Source organism: Mus pahari, chromosome 4 (assembly GCF_900095145.1).
Source record: "Mus pahari chromosome 4, PAHARI_EIJ_v1.1, whole genome shotgun sequence".
Lineage (NCBI taxonomy): Eukaryota > Metazoa > Chordata > Mammalia > Rodentia > Muridae > Mus > Mus pahari.
The window spans coordinates 78,389,086-78,408,019 of NC_034593.1; the positions used below are offsets into that span (position 1 = coordinate 78,389,086).

The following is an 18,934-nucleotide window of genomic DNA, read 5'->3' on the forward strand; positions in this document are numbered from 1 at the left end:
CCCTGCATAGCTCCTCTGCCTGGAACTGACAGGCTCTAGAGTCTTAATCACTCCACTCCTGGAGAGTAGGTAGGGCTCTCTCAGATCCCTGGCAGCTGACTCATGCACGCTGTACACTTTGTGATCATCCCTATTTGAGCCCTGCCTGAACCAAAAGGAAGATACTGCACTGCATATTGTTCCTGGTGTACACACAGTACTCTACAACTCCTAAGTCTGTATTCCCTTCCCTAATCCTCCCTCAAAACACAGAGATTTTGATGTCTCCATGGAAATCTCTCTAGCCTCCAATTTCTATGCCTAGCTTGCAAATTAACCTAGACTGTGCCATGTGAACACAACTTACTCCAAACCAGTCCATGCCCTTGACCTCAGTGCAAATTTGATTCACTCTGGGAACCGGCGTTTTGCCACAACCTGCTTGGTGTCACTTTATATCTACTGCTTCTTTTTCTTTGTATTTTAAAGGTAGGTTCTTGTAACTCAGGCTGGCCTTGAACTCACAATCCTTCCCCTTCAGCATCCTGAATGCTTAGATCATAGGCATACCACACCACACGCACATTGGTAAGTCACCTGAGACCAGCAATACTCTCCACATTTGGGATCACACGCCTGATATCATCCTGTCCCGGGTAAGACACCAACAGCTCCTGGGTGGTCAGTGGATAAGGTGGGCAAAGCACGGAGAAGCCCCTGGGGTACGTGGCAGAAGGCCCTCTGCACAAGCTCAACTCTGAGATCCAGACACAGTGTAGGCAGCATCTGTCACACTCAATGTTTTATTTCAACAGACATCCCTGTTTAAAAAAAGAAAAAAAAAAAAAAAATGGTGGGAGAGTTCACCATCTCATCACACCCGACAAGGAGCACAACTCCCAACCAAGGTTGTAGATCCTTGGGGCAGCGCTCCAGTCTTTCCAGCCCCAGCACAGAAAGGAGCTGGATTTTCTAACTTGTTAAGAAAAATCTATCAAATATGTTCCGTCTCCCAGAGGTGAGGGCTGAGTCCTCAGGGTAGAGGTCCTGGACTTGGAGCAGCTGGGGTCCTAGAGGTGAAGCTGGGGCTGGGCCAACTGTGCCAACGGAGATCCTGGGCCATCAGTCCCTGGGCCCTAGAATCCATATTTGGCTTGGGTCTGCCGGCGACTGAGCTTGTTTTCTGACCAGGTGTTCTTCAACTCCAGCTCCCGCTCCTTAGCCTAGAACACAAAAGAGGGTTGGGAGAGTCACTGTGGGCAAACTGACTAGGAACCACACCCACAGCCTTCGGGCATGCTAAGGTCACACTGTACCACTGCACATCCCAGACCCAGATTTTTTTATTATTATTATTAAATAAAACGGATAAAGTTGCTATTGAAAAGGCCTCTGGGGGAGCTGGTGAGATGGCTCAGCAGGTAAGAACACCGACTGCTCTTCCAAAGGTCCCGAGTTCAAATCCCAGCAACCATATGGTGGCTCACAACCATCCATAACAAGATCTGATGCCCTCTTCTGGAGTGTCTGAAATCAGCTACAGTGTACTTACATATAATAAATAAATAAATAAATAAATCTTTAAAAAAAAAAAAAGCCTCTGGGGAACTAGCAAGATGGCTCAGTGAGTAGAGGTGCCAGCCACCAAGCCTGATATGGCTAAGTTCAAGCCCTGGGACCTGCATGGTGAACAGAAACAACAACAACAAAAAATAAAAACAGTAAAATTTGTCCTGACCTCTATATTCACATTGTGGCACACATCTATGTAAATACAGACACACAAACAATAAATAAAATGTATTAATCAACTGTAATAGAAAAGATGAAGCTGGGCTGGAGAGATGGCTCAGAGGTTAAGAGCACTGACTGCTCTTCCAGAGATACTGAGTTCAATTCTCAGCAACCACATGGTGGCTCACAACCATCTGTAACGNGATCTGATGCCCTCTTTTGGTGTGTCTGAAGACAGCTACAGTGTACTTATATGTAATAAATAAATAAATCTTAGAAAGAAAGAAAGAAAGAAAGAAAGAAAGAAAGAAAGAAAGAAAGAAAGAAAGAAAGAAAGAAAGAAAGAAAGGGGGGAGGAAGGAAGGAAGGAGCTCAGATGGTAGAGTTCTTACAGGAAACACTCAGGTTTTTTGTTGTTGTTGTTGTTGTTGTTTTTTTTGGTTTTTCGAGACAGCTTCTCTGTGTAGCTCTGGCTGTCCTGGAACTCACTCTGTAGACCAGGCTGGCCTCGAACTCAGAAATCCGCCTGCCTCTGCCTCCCGAGTGCTGGGATTAAAGGCGTGTGCCACCACGCATGGCTAGTGCTCAGTTCTATCCCTAGCACCTTAGAAACTGGAAAAGCACACGCCCATAGATGTCAGCACTCAAGGGGCAGACCCAAGGGAATCAGAAGTTCAAAGACATCCTAAACCTGGAATGCTTGAAATCCTGCCTCAAAAAACCCAAAAGAATCCTATAGGAAACTTCCCTCTTACATAACACGATTTCACTAAATACCTAACCTAGACTCCTGTGAACCAGAGGCAGGGGGGAATGATATTAAGAACACAGCCTCCCCCTAGTGGCCACATGGAGAACAAGAGAGTATGCCTACCAAAAGGGTGGAGCCTGGCACCCATGGTTAATGGAATGCTGTGAGCCCCGAGCATCCTCACCTGATGAATCAGATATGTAATCTGGTGTTTCCTCCGCTGCTGGCCAGTTGGCTGCTCACCTTTCTTCTACAAGAGAAAGCAAAAAGAAAAACAAAAAGCAGTCCTTAATTCACAGATGGAAAGACATACAGCCCAAATCTTTAGGGAGAACAAGGGAACTTGGAGCTGCTTTTGTGTCTGTATACTTCCAAAGCTAACATTTTATTAGAGCCATTATGAAAAACAAATCTAAAATGAGAATGCTTGCTAGAAGCAGCCCGTTAATCCCCAACAGGCTGGCTACCCTTTGAGGTCAGGCCAGGAGTTCCTGTCTCTTTGATAACCCCACTCTTCCTCTAGCCTGAGTGAGCTCCAGGCTCGGTCTGTGGACACTGGCTTGTAGCGAGTCTAGGACAGATTCTATGCCACAGGCATGTGATCTGCTGACCGCCCTCCAGACTTCCTAGTCATCTGCCTCTTAAACCTTCTTCATTTCTGTCCTCTTCTCTCCAGCCTGGGGAAATGTCTGGTCTGGCTCCCACCTACCACTTTCTAAACCCTCATCCATCCATCATCTTTGGCCGAAACTGTACTGTCCTATCCTATGACATGTCAACCACTTCCCTGGGACAACAAAATTCACATGTTCCTTCTTCCTCGATCTATCTTCCAACCTCCATCAGTAACTACATTCAACTCCAAACCACACGTTGATGCAAACGATTTACTGTCAAGATCTATACTGGTCTGAGCTTTCACTGTGTGGTTTTTCTGTCCTCTGCCAGAGCTGTCTCGGGCTAGAAGCTTTCTCGCCAGCCCCACCCAACTCTCAGAACTCCTCCCCAGAGTCTCCTCAGCACTTATGTAATCAATTTGCACTGTAATCATTTACACTCAAGTGTCCTTAAATCTCATCCCAACTCTGCTGTCAACTTCTTGGGCAGAGAGGGGACTCTATCCTTTCTTCTCTTAAAAAGCAAGCTCAACAAAATGACATGGGACAACACCCTGAAGCTGGAAGAGACCAGATTCTAACGCTGCTACTCAATGCATTACAACTCTCATTGTAACGTTACAATGGAAGGTGATACACACAGACTTTCATGCCTCCCACAGTAAGCACACACCAGCAGCTGCCTGTGACGATGCCTCTCAGGCCCAAGCTAGCAAAGCCCTTTCTCCTAAGTGGTTTTTCCAGTAAACAATGATAGATCTATGCTGCTCTAACCACAATCCTTTGCTCTATCCTGTATGACCGCCAACATTCAGTTAAAATAAATGATGGGGGCCTGGAAGGCCATCTGTGACCATAGAACAAAGAAAAACCAAATTGGTGGTGGTGGGGTGTCATAAAATCCTTGACCTTGGTGTTGCTGGCATGCAGCTCATATCCAGCTACCCCACCCATGGCAAGCTCATAAGTATCCATACTACTCAGCTGCTAAGTGAAGAGACTTTCAGCATACTGACTGAAGAAAATGAGCACTTGTTTCCCCTTGGTGTGGGAAACAAGAACAACCAGAGATAGCAGTTAGCTACAACAAACTATGGAAACAGTAGCAAAAGAAGAGCAGCATGCCTGGGAGCCAGGGCCTAGAACCTCTGAAGCTCTGCTGTGCCCACTCCCCAAAGATAGGCTGAGCCAGCTCCCACATTAGTAGCATGGAGACTGGTGTGATTGGAGAGCAGCTGTAGATGCTGGCTGATCAGTGGGAAGAGACACACAGCAGCTGGGAAGCCGACCCAATCGTTCATTCTCAATAACCAGAGCGCACCAGCAGCTGGACAGCTGTTAAATTCTGTAAAGTTCTGAAAGGCAAGCGTTGTGTCCATGAAGCTTGGTGTATACTTCATTCCCATGGGCAACAGTATCTGCTAAATATACATAGGTATATTTAGATAACAATAGGTCAGATGAGGCCCAAAGCCTTCCAAGTAGGCCACCCAAATGGTCTTCCACACTTACTTTGCTGAAGGACTTCATGGTTTTCTCTTCTGTCAGTGACTTGGTCATCCACTGCTGAGCCCCACTGAGTTGGTCATCACCTTTGATCTCCACAAAGTTGATTTCCTCTCTCCCTCGGTTCCTCTTGCCCTGCAGTCGCTTAAACTGAAAAATAGAAGTCACAAAAACAGGAGTGCAGGTGTCTGGGAAGTGAGTGAGGAGCGAAGAGACACTGCTAAGAACCCGCCTATAGCCGGGCGGTGGTGGCGCACGCCTTTAATCCCAGCACTCGGGAGGCAGAGGCAGGCGGATTTCTGAGTTCGAGGCCAGCCTGGTCTACAAATGCAATCCTACAGTCGTCCTTGCGAATCACAAAAATCCTTTATTAAAAAAATAAAAAAAAAAAAAAAAAAAAAAAAAAGAACCCGCCTATAGTCTAGAGCAGTGCTGGGGCTCTGTGCACTTGGTCTCTCTGTTGAATAGATGTCTACAAGCTCCCATGGAGCCAGGTGAGGGCTGCCCAGGAGGTCTCTCGGGAGTCAGAGCCAGGGTGGCCAAGAGTATTTGTGGAGATCCATTAAGTGCAAACCAGAAAACTGCTTGCCTGAAAGGTCTATTACACCATTCTTCATTTCTGTTTTGGATACAACCATAAAGCCTCAAACTCAAAATCCTCCTGCATCAGTCTCCCAAGGACAAGGATTACAATTTTTAAAATTAAGAAATGAGGGTAGGGGGCTGGAGAGATGGCTCAGCAGTTAAGAGCACTGACTGCTCTTCTGGAGGTCCTGAATTCAAATCCCAGCAACCACATGGTGGATCACAACCATCCATAATGAGATCTGATGCCCTCTTCTGGTGTGTCTGAAGACAGCGACAGCATACTTCCATATAATAAAATAAATAAATCCTTAAAAGAAAGAAAAAGAGAGAGGGGGGAGGGGCAGGCGGGCAGTGGTGGTACACGCCTTTAATCCCAGCACTTGGGAAGCAGAGGCAGGAGGATTTCTAAGTTCCAGGACAGCCAGGGCTACACAGAGAAACCTGTCCTAAAGAAAAAAAAAAAAAAAGAATAAAGAAATGAGGGTAGACCAGGGGATGGTGATGCATACCTTTAACCAATAGAAGTGGTGGATCTCTGTGAGTTTGAGGCCAGCCTGGTCTACAAAGCAAGTTCTAGGACAGCCAGAGCTACACAGAGACACTCTGTCTTCAAAACAAAACAAAACAAACTTCTTGAGAGTAAGGGGCTGGAGACATGGCTCAGCAGCTAAAAAGCACTGGCTGCAGGGTCCAGTCCCAGCACCCAAATGATGGCTTACAACTTCTAACTCCAGTTCCAGATAACATGCAGACCTTCTTCTGGTCTTCATGTACACTTGCATGCATATGGTACACAGATATACAGGCAAAACACCCAAACACATAAAATAAAAATAAATAAAATCAAAAGTAGGTAGGTGTGCCTTTTTCTTTAAAGGAACTGGGGTAAACGGAGTCTAACCTGTAGTCCCAGCTACTCGGAAGGCAGGGACAGAAGCTTTTTATTTGTTTTGGCTTTTCAAGACAGGGTTTCTCTGTGTAGCCCTGGCTGTCCTGGAACTCACTCTGTAGACCAGGCTGGCCTCAAACTCAGAAATCCGCCTGCCTCCGCCTCCCGAGTGCTGGGATTAAAGGCGCCCACGCCCAGCGAGACAGAAGCTTTTAAGTTCAAAAGTAAGTTTGCTTTCTGTTTGATTTTGTTGTTACTTGGTGTCACTTTTTCTTTTTTGTTGCATTTTATTTGTGTGTGAGAGAGAAACAGAGACAAAGACAACACATACTCAGATCAAGGCAAGCAGGTAGAAATCAGAGAACAGCTGTGGGAATTGCTTCCCTTTTCTCACAATGTGAGTAAAACTCAAATCACAAGGCTTAGCAACAGGAGCCTTGTACCCACCTCCAAAGCCCTGAATGAAGCATGAAGAATCATAGCAAGACCCTGTCTCAAAAAATAAAGGGGGGAAAAACTGTAAGATTTCTCCTCTAAAAATTCTTTCAGGACTGGGGTTGTGATCCACTAGTGTACTTAGTTAAGTGTGTACTAAGCCCTGGTTCATCTCCCCAGCCCCGTATGGACACATGTGTAATCTCAGCATTCTGGAGGCAGAAATGGGAGAATCAAGGTGATCCTTGGCTATACACGAGTTCAAGATCACCCTCAAAGATAGACAAAAACAGACAACCCAGCAGTTCTCTTTCCACCTTTTCTTTCTCACTGGATTGGTATCAGCCATCATCAAACTCCACTCCAAAGAATCCATGAAGAAAGAGAATGTAGGGTGGATAGTAAGGGAGCCTCAAAAGGCCAAAGAATTCTCTACAACTCCTGTTCTTTTGTCCTCTGAAAGAAAGAACAAAGGGGGAGCAGGGGAGTTAACAAAGATCAGCAAAGGAAAAAGGAAAGGAAAGGAAAGGAAAGGAAAGGAAAGGAAAGGAAAGGAAAGGAAAGGAAAGGAAAGGAAAGGAAAGGAAAGGAAAGGAAAGGAAAGGAAAGGAAAGGAAAGGAAAGGAAAAAGAAAAAAGAAAGAGACCAGAACCCCTGGGTAGGGAAGGAGAGGAAACAAAAGGAAAAAAGGAGGAAGAAATCCAGATCACCTGGAGCACTGGTCAGCTTCAGTGAGACCTAGGACCTGGTGGGCCCTGTACAAGAAACTACCATGGCTACTCAGGGAATTTTTAGCTGCTACTTGACCTGAGAAGCCGTGGCGCCGCACTTGCCTTAAGGTAATACTCAAAGGAGTGATGCACAAGCTACCAATCAGAACAAAGACTAGCAAAGGAAGAACAGACAGACACCTTTTTGGGGAAAGTAAACAGAAAATTATTTTTCCTAAGAACTAAGCTGCAACTTTCCTGCAGATGAGACAGTTAGTTGCATCTTGATCTTGGGTGGAAGACCACAGAACATCCTTCAATGTGCCTGTCGGTCAAGTTAAACCCAGGGATGCTGATCACAAATGCCAGGTGTCTCTCAAAACACATTCTCCCTTTCTTCGGTGTAAATCAACCAGTAATTCAGCCAGATGATCACTCAACTAAAAAAACTATTTTATGAGCCTCACTGAAAACAGATCTGCTGGCCATGAGAGCAGACTCTCGCCTAGCCATAAGGGCAAGTACCCTGGGGAGTTTTGGAAGTCCTCAAAAGAGAATGGAAATGTCCCTCCTGTCTTTCTCCATCCTGTGGCGCTCCCACACAGATGTGATGGCAAACATTCCAGCTCTAGCATGAGAGTCAAGACAACAGCATAGAGATAGCAGCACAACTCAGCAGAAACCATTTTGTGGAGCTGTGCTACCAGCCCTGGCCTGCCCCAAACTTTCTTTCCTAAGGAAAACCTTAACTGCCATTACACAAACTATTGTTGTTGGGGTTTTGTTTGTTAATTAGTTTTATGTCAACTCAACACAAGCTAGAGTCATCTGGGAAAAGGAAACCTCAGTTGAAAAGACACCCCCACTAGATCAGTCTGTGGGCAAGCCTGGGGTACACTTTCTGATTGATGACTGACATGAGAGGGCCTGGCTCATTGTGGCTGTGGCCACCTATAGGCGGGTGACCCTGGGTGCTACAAGGCAGGCTATGCAGGCAGGCCATGGGAAGCACAGCAGGACGCAGTGCTTTCCATGGCCTCTGTGTCAGCACTGGCCTTCAGTTTCCTACCTTGAGTTGCTGTCTTGCCTTCCCTGAATTATAGAGACTACAGCTGGAAAGATGAAATAAACCCTTTCCTTCCACAGTTTTGTTTTTTACAGTTTTGGTTTTGTTCATGGTATTTTATCACAACAATAAAAAGGCTAAGACAACATGTCTACACGTTATAAGTACAACAAAAAATTAAGATGTAGTAAAATTCTTTTTTAACTAAAAATAAACTTCCGCCGGGCGTGGTGGCGCATGCCTTTAATCCCAGCACTTGGGAGGCAGAGGCAGGCGGATTTCTGAGTTCGAGGCCAGCTTGGTCTACAGAGTGAGTTCCAGGACAGCCAGGACTACACAGAAAAACCCTGTCTCGAAAAACCAAAAATAAATAAATAAATAAATAAACTTCCATCAGGTGTGGTGGTGGTGCACGCCTTTAGTCCCAGCACTCAAGAAGCAGAAGCAAGTGGATTACTGAGTTTGAGGTCAGCCTGGTCATACACAGTGAGTTCCAGGACAGCCAGGACTACACAGAAAAACCCTGTCTCGAAAAACCAAAAATAAATAAATAAATAAATAAACTTCCATCAGGTGTGGTGGTGGTGCACGCCTTTAGTCCCAGCACTCAAGAAGCAGAAGCAAGTGGATTACTGAGTTTGAGGTCAGCCTGGTCATACACAGTGAGTTCCAGGACAGCCAAGACTACACAGAGAAACTGTCTCAAAACAAACAAACAAACAACAAAAAAATAAATAAATAAAATAATAAAAATAAATTCCCCATAATCCCAGTGGTCAGAAGACAGAACATAAAACTTGCAAATTCAAAATCAGTCTGGCCTCATAGTGATACCGTCTCACACAAACAAATCAAAAGCAAAGCAAAATCTAAACAAAATCCAGATGGTTTGAGCTGCCATGTGGGTGCTGGGAATTGAACCCAGGTCCTGAAGCAGTCTGTATTCTTAACAACTGAGCCATCTCTCCAGTCCCCTGAGTGAGTCTATTCCCACTCAGTATTGTCACTGCTGTGGGTAAGAGTGAAAAGTCACATTTTCAGAGATGACCTTGCCTCATCCATTCATACCACCAATATTTATCAATATTTATCAACCCCCGGCTCTACTCCTCCTGTCCTAGGTGTCCAGGATGACACCAGGTGCAGTGTCACCTCTAAGGAGAAGCCTGTGGAGAGGCCCACACACCAGAGCTCACAAAGATGCAGACTAGTGCCCTGGAGTGGTTGGGGTGTGAAATGATGGTCCACATCCATGAACCTGGGAGCTTGTTCTGTCAGACATGCACCCACACTGAACACCCATCCCCTGAGGATGAAGGATCTGTCATTCAAACCTATGCTTATTGGGAGAAATGACAAGTGTTGTGAAATAAACTTAAGCATTACATTTAAAAAAAAAAAAATCTAAACAAAAAAACTTTTCCTTTAACTTCAGACTTGAAACCTGGTATCAAAAATCGACACTGGTGGGTTGGAGAGACTCTGACAAGAATGAGTGCTGCTTTAATCCCAGCACTTGGGAGGCAGAGGCAGGCGGATTTCTGAGTTCGAGGCCAGCCTGGTCTACAGAGTGAGTTCCAGGACAGCCAGGACTACACAGAAAAACCCTGTCTCGAACCCCCCCCCCCAAAAAAAAAGGATGAGTGCTGCTCTTACAGAGGATGAATTTAGTCTTCAGCACCCACAACAGCTCCAGGGGCCTGACCCCACTGGTCTCCGCAGCTACCTATACTTATGTGCATTTACCGTGACACAGACACATAAAGATACATATAACTAAAAATAAAATAAATCTTAAATTAAAATAAAAAGAAAGAAAGAAAGGCAGGCTGGAGAGATGGCTCGGTGGTTAAGAGCACTGACTGCTCTTCCAGAGGTCTTGAGTTCAATTCCCACCAACTACATGGTGGCTCACAACATCTGTAATGGGATCTGGTGCCCTCTTCTGGTGTGCCTGAAGACAGCTACAGTGTACTTACATATAATAAATAAATAAATCTTAAAAAAAAAAAAAAAAGGCCACTTGTGGGCTTAGGATAAGGCTCTATAGTCTACTACTTGACTAAAAAACACAGGCCTTGTGCTTGATCCCTAGCACAGAAAATAGAAAGTCATTTTGCCTTTCTGGTGGTTTAAAGAAGTGTTTTCCATAGGCTCAGATATTTGAACACATTCCGTAGCTGGTGGCACTGTTTGGGGAGATGGTCCAGTCTGCTGGAACACCGGTGCTGGGCTGTGAGAGTTTATATAGCCCTGCCCCACTTTCTCTGTTCTCTGCTTCCTGTATGTGAATGGAGATGTGAGCTCTCAACTTCCCACATATCCCTACTGCCCTGCAAGCTGCTTGACCCTATGCCTTCCCACCGTAATGGTCTCTCATCCCTTTGGAACTGTAAGGCCAAATATGCCTTCTATAGGTTGTTTTTGTCATGGTATTGTCTCACATCAACAGAGAAGTAAGTAATACATTTGTAACTCACTGCTTCATCATCAATGAAGGAGGCATCAGGGGCAATTTCCTGGGGAGGGACCAGAGCCGGGTCCGGTGCAGGATAGTAGCCACCACTGTAGTAATCCTATAGCCAAAACAGAAAACAAATGACTGAGGGAATAATGAAGACAAGACAAAGCAAAGTACATGGAAAAGGCCGATGCCGCACCAAAGCCTCTCCGACAGACCAGCCCAGACCCGAGGACCTACCCTCTGGGTCACCAACAGTCCCTGCAGCTCCCTCATCAGTACCATCCAGGCAGAGAGGTGTTGTTTTAGAGACGGTGACAAAGAATGCACATTCTCTCCTGCTGTGCCCTGTTCCCTTAGCTGCTTCCCTGTATAACTCCCACCTTACCTCTCCAGTGCCCTTAGCAGACCTGACCTGTTCCTAAGACACAACAACCTGTCGTGAGCAGGGAAGAAAAGGCAATGCTATTAGATCAGAAGCCACATCCTCTCACAGACCAGGCCATCCTCTGCCCTGCTGCCCTTCCTCCCCAACCCTCCACTCCCTTCCCTCTCTGCTGTACAGTTAGGTTTCAGGGGCTGCCTGGCCATGTGCTATGATCCTGCAGTCAGAAAGGGTAGGCTCTTTCCAAGGAGCCTGTACTCAGGAATCACAGGCAGTCTGACTACAAACATGCACCATGAGCTACTTGTTGCTGGGCACGGTAGCATACACCTTTAGTCCCAGGACTCAGGAGGTAGAGACAGGTGAATCTCTATGAGTTCAAAGCTACTCTGGTCTATGTACTAAGCTCCAGGACAGCTAGAACTATGTAGTGAAATGCTGTCAAATAAAGAAATAAATAAATAGATAAGATGCTACAAAATTGGGAATGAACTAGGTTTGTTAAGAGCTGTGTACTTGGGCTAGAAAGATGGCTCACCGGTTAAGAGCACTGACTGCTCTTCCAAAGATCCTGAGTTCAAATCCCAGCAACCACATGGTGGCTCACAACCATCCGAAATGAGATCTGACACCCTCTTCTGGTGTGTCTGAATACAGCTACAGTGTACTTACATATAATAAATAAATTAAATTAAAAAAAAAAAAAAAGATAAAGTCACTACTCCAATTAAGGATAAAAGACAGAGGCTGTCTTGGCATTGTATGCTGTCTAGCTGAGTGGGTTCTAGGGCACCTGTTTTGCAAAAAAAAAAAAAAAGTTGTCTTGATAAGTTGCTTTGACTCTGTTCGTGTGCTCCCTTATGTGATACTGCCTGCTACCCGGAGGCTTACACCAAACTTCCCCATTCCTCAGTATCTATGTTCAAAGAGGCAACTCTTAGTTCTAGGATTAGAGACCATTCCGCTCCTATGTTTGTTAAATCTCCCACAACCCTCAATAAACTTCCATTTTCAAAATTCTCTATTTCAGTAAGTGTCTCTTGCTGATCCGTGTGTTAAAGACTTGGACAGGAGACAGAGGAACTACTGGGAAGTGGAGTTTCCTGGAAGGAACGAAGGTCAGTGGTGGTCTAATCCCACTGGATTCTAGAGCCTCCTTTTCTCTTAGCTTCCTCTGCTGCAGTCCCATGACACATTGCCCAGCAATAATGCAGCAAACGTGTGCTCACAGGCCCAAAAGCAAAGCAAGCATGGACTGACGCCTGAGACCCTGTGTGAAAATAACCCACTACTCTCCAGCACATCACCCAAGGCTTCCAGCACAGTGACAGAAAGCTAAGGTGCAGAACTGAAGGGCTAGCGACGTGAGTCACCCTGTAATACTAAGGCAATTTACATTTGTTCAGAATAAAAGCAGTATGTTTTGAGACCTAGTAGATATAAGAATATCAAGCAGGGAAAAAAAAAAAAGTGGAAGCCAGGCAGTGGTGGCGCACACCTTTAATCCCAGCACTTGGGAGGCAGAGGCAGGTGGATTTCTTAGTTTGAGGCCAGTCTGGTCTACAAAGTGAGTTCCAGGACAGCCAGGCTACACAGAGAAACCCTGTCTCAATAGATAGATAGATAGATAGATAGATAGATAGATAGATAGATAGATAGATAAAAGAATATCAAGCAGGGGTGGAGAGATGGCTCAGCAGATAAGAGCACTGACTGCTCTTCCGGAGGTCCTGAGTTCAAATCCCAGTAACCACATGGTAGGTCACAACCATCCATAATGAGATCTGACACCCTCTTCTAGTGTGTCTGAAGACAGCTACAGTGTACTTAGATATAATAAATACATCTTTAAAAAAAAAAGAAAAAGAAAAAAAAGAAAAAAGAAAATCAAGCAAAGTGACCCACAGGCCATATCACTGGTTCAAACTCTCCTTCAGCACCATGTTCCAATATTGCTGGACTGCTCACTCTGTCCTTACCTACCTGATAATAAGCACCAGCGGCATTGGCATCGCCATATGTGGAAAACTGATTGTAGCTGTAGTCATCCCCAGGCTTCGGCATCCAGGGAGCTCCACTTGACCCTGCCGCCATCTTAAACTCAAGGGGGGCATTGGCTGCATCGTCCTGGAAAGCTGGTTCTGGTTCTGTGCCTGGAGGCAGCTCTTCAGGGACATTGGGGACAGGGTAAGGGTATGGCTCAACTCCAGGTGGCTCAGCCTTGTCAGGGAGGGAGAAAAAGTTCTCAGGAGCAACTTCCTCATCACTGTCATCATCCTCCTGTGTTATCTGCTTGGTCACCTGCAGGGCAGCACTCTTGGCAGCAGCCTTGATGGCAGAGGGTGATGGAGTGGTGGTTGTGGTACCCAAAACAGGAGCAAGTGAGGCGGGCTTGGTCTTAGAAGCCAATCTAGAGGGCTTAGCATCTGAGGAGACATCTGAGGGTTTCCGGGAGAAGGCATGGGGCAGGAGCAACCTGTTAGTCTCTTTCACAGTCAGGTTTTTAGGTTGGGGGAGCAAAGCAGACAAACCAGTCCCCTCGCCGGATCCCTAGTGAGCCCAAGTTTGGAATGAGAGGGAAGAAAGACAAGTGAGACTTTATGTTATACAGCAGCAACATGACAAACAAGATCATAGTCCTGCGCTTCTCTGAGGCCCTCGGCCCTTGATGCTCTGTTACGTCATGCACTCAGGCCCTCCCACTCCAGGAACTTTTTTTTTTCTGGTTTTTCGAGACAGGGTTTCTCTGTGTAGCCCTGGCTGTCCTGGTACTCACTCTGTAGACCAGAACAGAGATACGCCCGGCTGTACAGCTATCTCTTAAGTAGGATATTGTGCTTGACTAATTACCACTTCAAAGGAGGGAGAAGTTGAATATTTGGTTGTTTTTAAGATTTATTTTTATTTTGTATATATGAGTGTGTATACATATATATATACACACACATATACATATACAATATATGTGTATATATGTACATATATGTGTATATGTATATATGCATCACATGTGCCTGATGGCTGCTGAGGTCAGAAAAAGGTATTGGATCCCCTGGAACTATAGTTACTGGAGGTTGTGGACTCTAGTATATGTGCTGTATACCTGATTGCCTGGAAGATGAACAGTGCTGTACCTGTTGCTAAAAGCTCCTTCTGCCAACCCACACAAGGAAAGCCCTCTGTGTGGTACATCGACTAATGCCATAAGCAAGCACTTTTAGCTTATCAGTTTTTATACTACTTGGCCCCGCCCCGCCAGAGCTCCTCTTACTCATATGAATTGCAGGATTCTGTTTTCTGTATGCTAAAGGGCTGGTCTGTCCTAAGTATAAAGAGGTACCAATAGGAAAAGGACAGTGGAATATGATTACTGTATCACTGTCCTAGAGCGCCAGTGTATCTTCTCAGCCAAGAAATTCCCACAAAGAGTGAGTGGAAACAGGATTTCTGAGATAAGCAGGCCAGGCAGAGGAGAGGTGTTCATTTGGAGGAGAGTCAGAGTGAGGTGCTGGGGGTGGGAGGTCAGGAGCCCTGCTAAGGCAACCTTAGAACTTCTTTTTTTGTTATTGGTTTTGTGTTTTTTTGGTTTTTTTCGAGACAGGGTTTCTATGTGTAGCCCTGGCTGTCCTGGAACTCACTCTGTAGACCAGGCTTGGCCTCAAACTCAGAAATCCACCTGCCTCTGCCTCCCAAGTGCTGGGATTAAAGGTGTGCTCCACCACTGCCGGGCCAGTTGAGACTTCTATTCATGCTTGCAGAGAAGCAGCCAAGTACAAGTACAAGCTTGGACTCCCCAGGACCAGACCTGACCTTTGGAGTCAGAACACCTGACACAGGTTAGTGTCCACCCACACTAGCTGTCTGACTTTGGGCATATTCCTCAGTTTCCTCTTATAAACTATGGTCATAACCTAGGATTCAGTCCCTCCAGTGAAGAAGGAACCTGCTAAGTACCAGTAAGGCATTTAAAATGAATGATACCTAGTACCAAGTAAGTGCTGTCTTAGCATCTATTTCCAGATTAGAAACACAACAGGAAAAGCAGGCAATTGTACAACACAGGTGGCCCCAATCAGCATCTCACTACTGTACTTAACTCTCCCTAAACAATCCTTCTACCTTAAATGTATGGACTGAATGAAGTGACAGTCTCTGCTCCTACCATTGCCTGTCCTTCCAGAGAAGTCAACTCCATTGTGCTAATGCCAGGAAAGAATGAGAAAAAGAGGGTGAATCAGTTTCAAAGCGCTACACTGGAAACTAAAGTCAGACCCACAACAGTCCTCAGCTACCTGCAGATGTGCTCACCCTCAACTGAAAACCTTTGGGCCCTTTAAGTCCTATCTTTCTAGGAACAATACAGAAAAAGATGAAAGGCTGGGCAGTGGTAGCACACGCCTTTAATCCCAGCACTTGGGAGGCAGAGGCAGGTGGATTTCAGAGTTCAAGGCAAGCCTGGTCTACAGAGTGAGTTCCAGGACAGTTAGTCAGGGCTATACAGAGAAACCCTATCTCCAAAAAAAAACAAAAACAAAACCAAACAAACAACAACAAAAAAAACCACAACAAAAAACAACAAAGAGATGAAAGAGCCATGACAATCAAGCTTACCTGCAGGACAACTTTCTTCTTTGCAGGTTCATCTTCCTCAGAATCTGACTAAGAGAAAAAGAACCAGAGTAAAGCATAATTGTTTTAGCACAGTAAATGAAACACATTCAACACACATTTATAAAAGACTGAGGGGCTGGAAAGATGGCTTAGTGGTTAAGAGCACTGACTGTCTTCCTAGAGGTCCTGAGTTCAAATCCCAAAACCACATGGTGGCTCACAACCATCTGTAATGAGACCTGATGCCCTCTTCTGGCATATCTGAAGACAGACGCACTCCTTTAATCCCAACACTTGGGAGGCAGAGGCAGGCAGATTTCTAAGTTCAAGGCCAGCCTGGTCTTCCGCAGAGTGAGTTTCAGGACAGCCAGAGCTACACAGAGAAACTCTGTCTCTGGAAAAAAAAAGTTTATTTATTATTATTGGGGGAGGGGCACACACACAATAGTGTGTAGAGGTCAGGGAACCACGTTCAGGAGTTGGTCTTTCCTTTCATCTTTAGGTGGACTCGGCTATGAAGCTTGGGTCAGGTCTGCACTGCCAGCATTTTACCTGCTAAGCCNCAGGCGGATTTCTGAGTTCAAGGCCAGCCTGGTCTACAGAGTGAGTTCCAGGACAGCCAGAGCTATACAGAGAAACCCTGTCTTGAAAAACCGATAAATAAATAAATAAATAAATAAATAAATAAATAAATAAATAAATAAATGAAACTTTATAATAAGCCAGAAAGAAATGTATCTTTTAGGGGGTTTACTGTTGTTATTGTTGTGTTTACTGTTATTGTTGCTGCTGTTGTGTTTACTGTTGGTGGTGGTTGTTTGAGACAGGGTTTCTCTGTGTATGCCTGGCTGTCCTGGAACTCACTTCTGTAGACCAGGCTGGCCTCAAAACTCATCCACAGAGATCTGTCTGCCTCTACCTCTTTTGGGATTAAAAGAGCCACCCCACACAACCTTCTGAGAATGTAGGCATCGCAATCAGGGTTGATCCATACTTTGACTTTATAATCATCATAATATAATCATATAATAGGTTTGGGGTTACAGCTCGGTTGCTGGAGTGCCTTGGGCACTAGGACCTAATTCTCAGCCTTGAATTTTAAAACTTGGCATGGTGGTACATGCAGGTTAGTAATCTCAGCACTCAGGAGGTAGAGACAGGAAGACCATAAATTCAAGGTCATCCTAGGCTACACAGTAATTCTGAGGCTTGCTAGGGGCTACATGAGACCCTGCCTCAAAGAAAGGGGTAGGGGGAGAATGCCATGAACACAACTTCACATATTATCTAATATAAAATGGAAGAAGTATGATTAGAGCTATTTCTGAAATTCTCAAGACCTAGAGAAGGCTCCACAGATAAGAGCATTTGTTGCAGGGCTGGAGCGACGGCTCAGTGGATTGCTCTTCCAGAGGTCCTGAGTTCAAACCCCAGCAACCACATGATGGCTCACAACCATCTGAAATGAGATCTGGTGCCCTCTTCTGATGTGTATGAAGACAGCTACAGTATACTTAAATAACAATAAATTTTTTTATTTATTATTATTGGGGGAGGGGCACACACACAATAGTGTGTAGAGGTCAGGGAACCACGTTCAGGAGTTGGTCTTTCCTTTCATCTTTAGGTGGACTCGGCTATGAAGCTTGGGTCAGGTCTGCACTGCCAGCATTTTACCTGCTAAGCCACCTCGCCAGCCCCAAAGTGAAACTCAAATCAAGGGCCAGTGAGATGGCTCAGCCAGTAAAGGTGCTTGTTACACAACCCAGCAATCTAAGCTTGATCCCCAATACCTTAGGTAAACGTGGCAAGAGGAGATTCCACAAAGTTGTCCTCTGATCTCCACACACCTACCATGGTGTGTCCACGTGTGAGTGCACACACACATACACAAAGAGTAGGAGCCCTGTCCTGTGTGGTTAGGTCTTGATATCCCTCATCCCTAGCCAGACAGATGTAAGCTTGTCCCAAGTCCTGGGAGGAACAGCTCTCCCTGTCTGCTGACTAAACTCTTCTGTCTGAAACCCTAGCCTGGATTTCTGCCATGGGATCCACAAGGCAGAGACTCTTCAGAACTGCCCTCTGAACTCCATGCGGGCACCATGGAACACACATGCGCACACAATCAAGTGAGTAAGATTGTGAATCAGCTCTCTGGTGCCTGGACAGCATTCAGGATGCAGGAATCAGAGTGTGTCCCAGAGGCCCCCTGACAGGTGACAGATGCAGCCATGTCTTCACCACCAACCTCCCTGGCCTGCTTGACTTGTGGATTCTGGAGCATCCCAAAGAACCCCTGTCCCAGCATTCTTTGCCCGTGCCACCCACTTTTATAAGACAGAGCTAAGTGAGGCATGGTATGGCCTTTTCCAATACTCTGGAACTCCCAACTGATGTTTATTGTATGAACACAATCATCTCTACTGACTGACCAGGTCAGATATGCCACTACTTCTGGTCTAACTACTCACAATCATCCTTCTCTGAGTTTCTACTGAGAGCCCTTTATAAATTATCCTGTGACACAGATCACTATGACAAACTCCCAGACACAACACATCACGCAAATAAATAAATAAATAAATAAAATGCTAAGGGGCTAAGCAGACGCCAGTGGGTAAGAGTGTTTGCTGTGAAAGAGTTCATAACTCCAGTACCATACACAAAGCCAGGTGCAGCTGCATGTGCTTGTAACCTTGTAACCCCAATATGGTAGGGAAGAGAGACAGGCAAATCCTGGGAGCTTATAAGATAACCCAGTTTAGCAGAAAAGGGAAGTGTTGAGTTCTGTGAGGCACCTTGCTATAAATAATCAGATGGAATGCTGGTGAGATGGATTAAGGGGTAGAACCAGGCCTGAGGAGCACACCAGATCTCACGAGGTGGCAGGAGAAGGCTCAGAGACAGCCACAAAGAATGACCAGGTGCCAGAAGATAGGAAACAGAATGTAGAAACACTTCCTGGCCCTTTCACAAACCTCACCAACCTGACCCCAGGAGTAGCTAGATACATGGGACTCTACTGTACACTATGCAGAGAAGCTACAGTGCTATCAACACCTGGATACCAAGGAACCTGACCACAGACTAAAGAAAACCAAAAATTAGCCGGGCCTGGTGGCGCAGGCCTTTAATCCCAGCACTCGGGAGGCAGAGGCAGGTGGATTTCTGAGTTCGAGGCCAGCCTGGTCTACCAAGTGAG

At 45.6% G+C, this 18,934-nt stretch overlaps 1 protein-coding gene across 1 annotated transcript in view; it reads right to left on the reverse strand.

Moving 5' to 3' along the window:
- Positions 1-755: 755 nt before the first annotated feature.
- Positions 756-18,934, reverse strand: part of Prcc (proline rich mitotic checkpoint control factor) — a 30,585-nt gene continuing 12,406 nt past the window's right edge. The window contains exons 2-7 of the mRNA XM_021195800.2: positions 15,733-15,780; positions 13,105-13,671; positions 10,756-10,851; positions 4,594-4,737; positions 2,649-2,714; positions 756-1,202 (exon numbers count right to left, since the gene is read on the reverse strand). Of these exons, the coding sequence (XP_021051459.1) occupies positions 1,116-1,202; positions 2,649-2,714; positions 4,594-4,737; positions 10,756-10,851; positions 13,105-13,671; positions 15,733-15,780 (1,008 nt within the window). The 3' untranslated portion in view covers positions 756-1,115. The remainder of the gene's footprint in view (positions 1,203-2,648; positions 2,715-4,593; positions 4,738-10,755; positions 10,852-13,104; positions 13,672-15,732; positions 15,781-18,934) is intronic.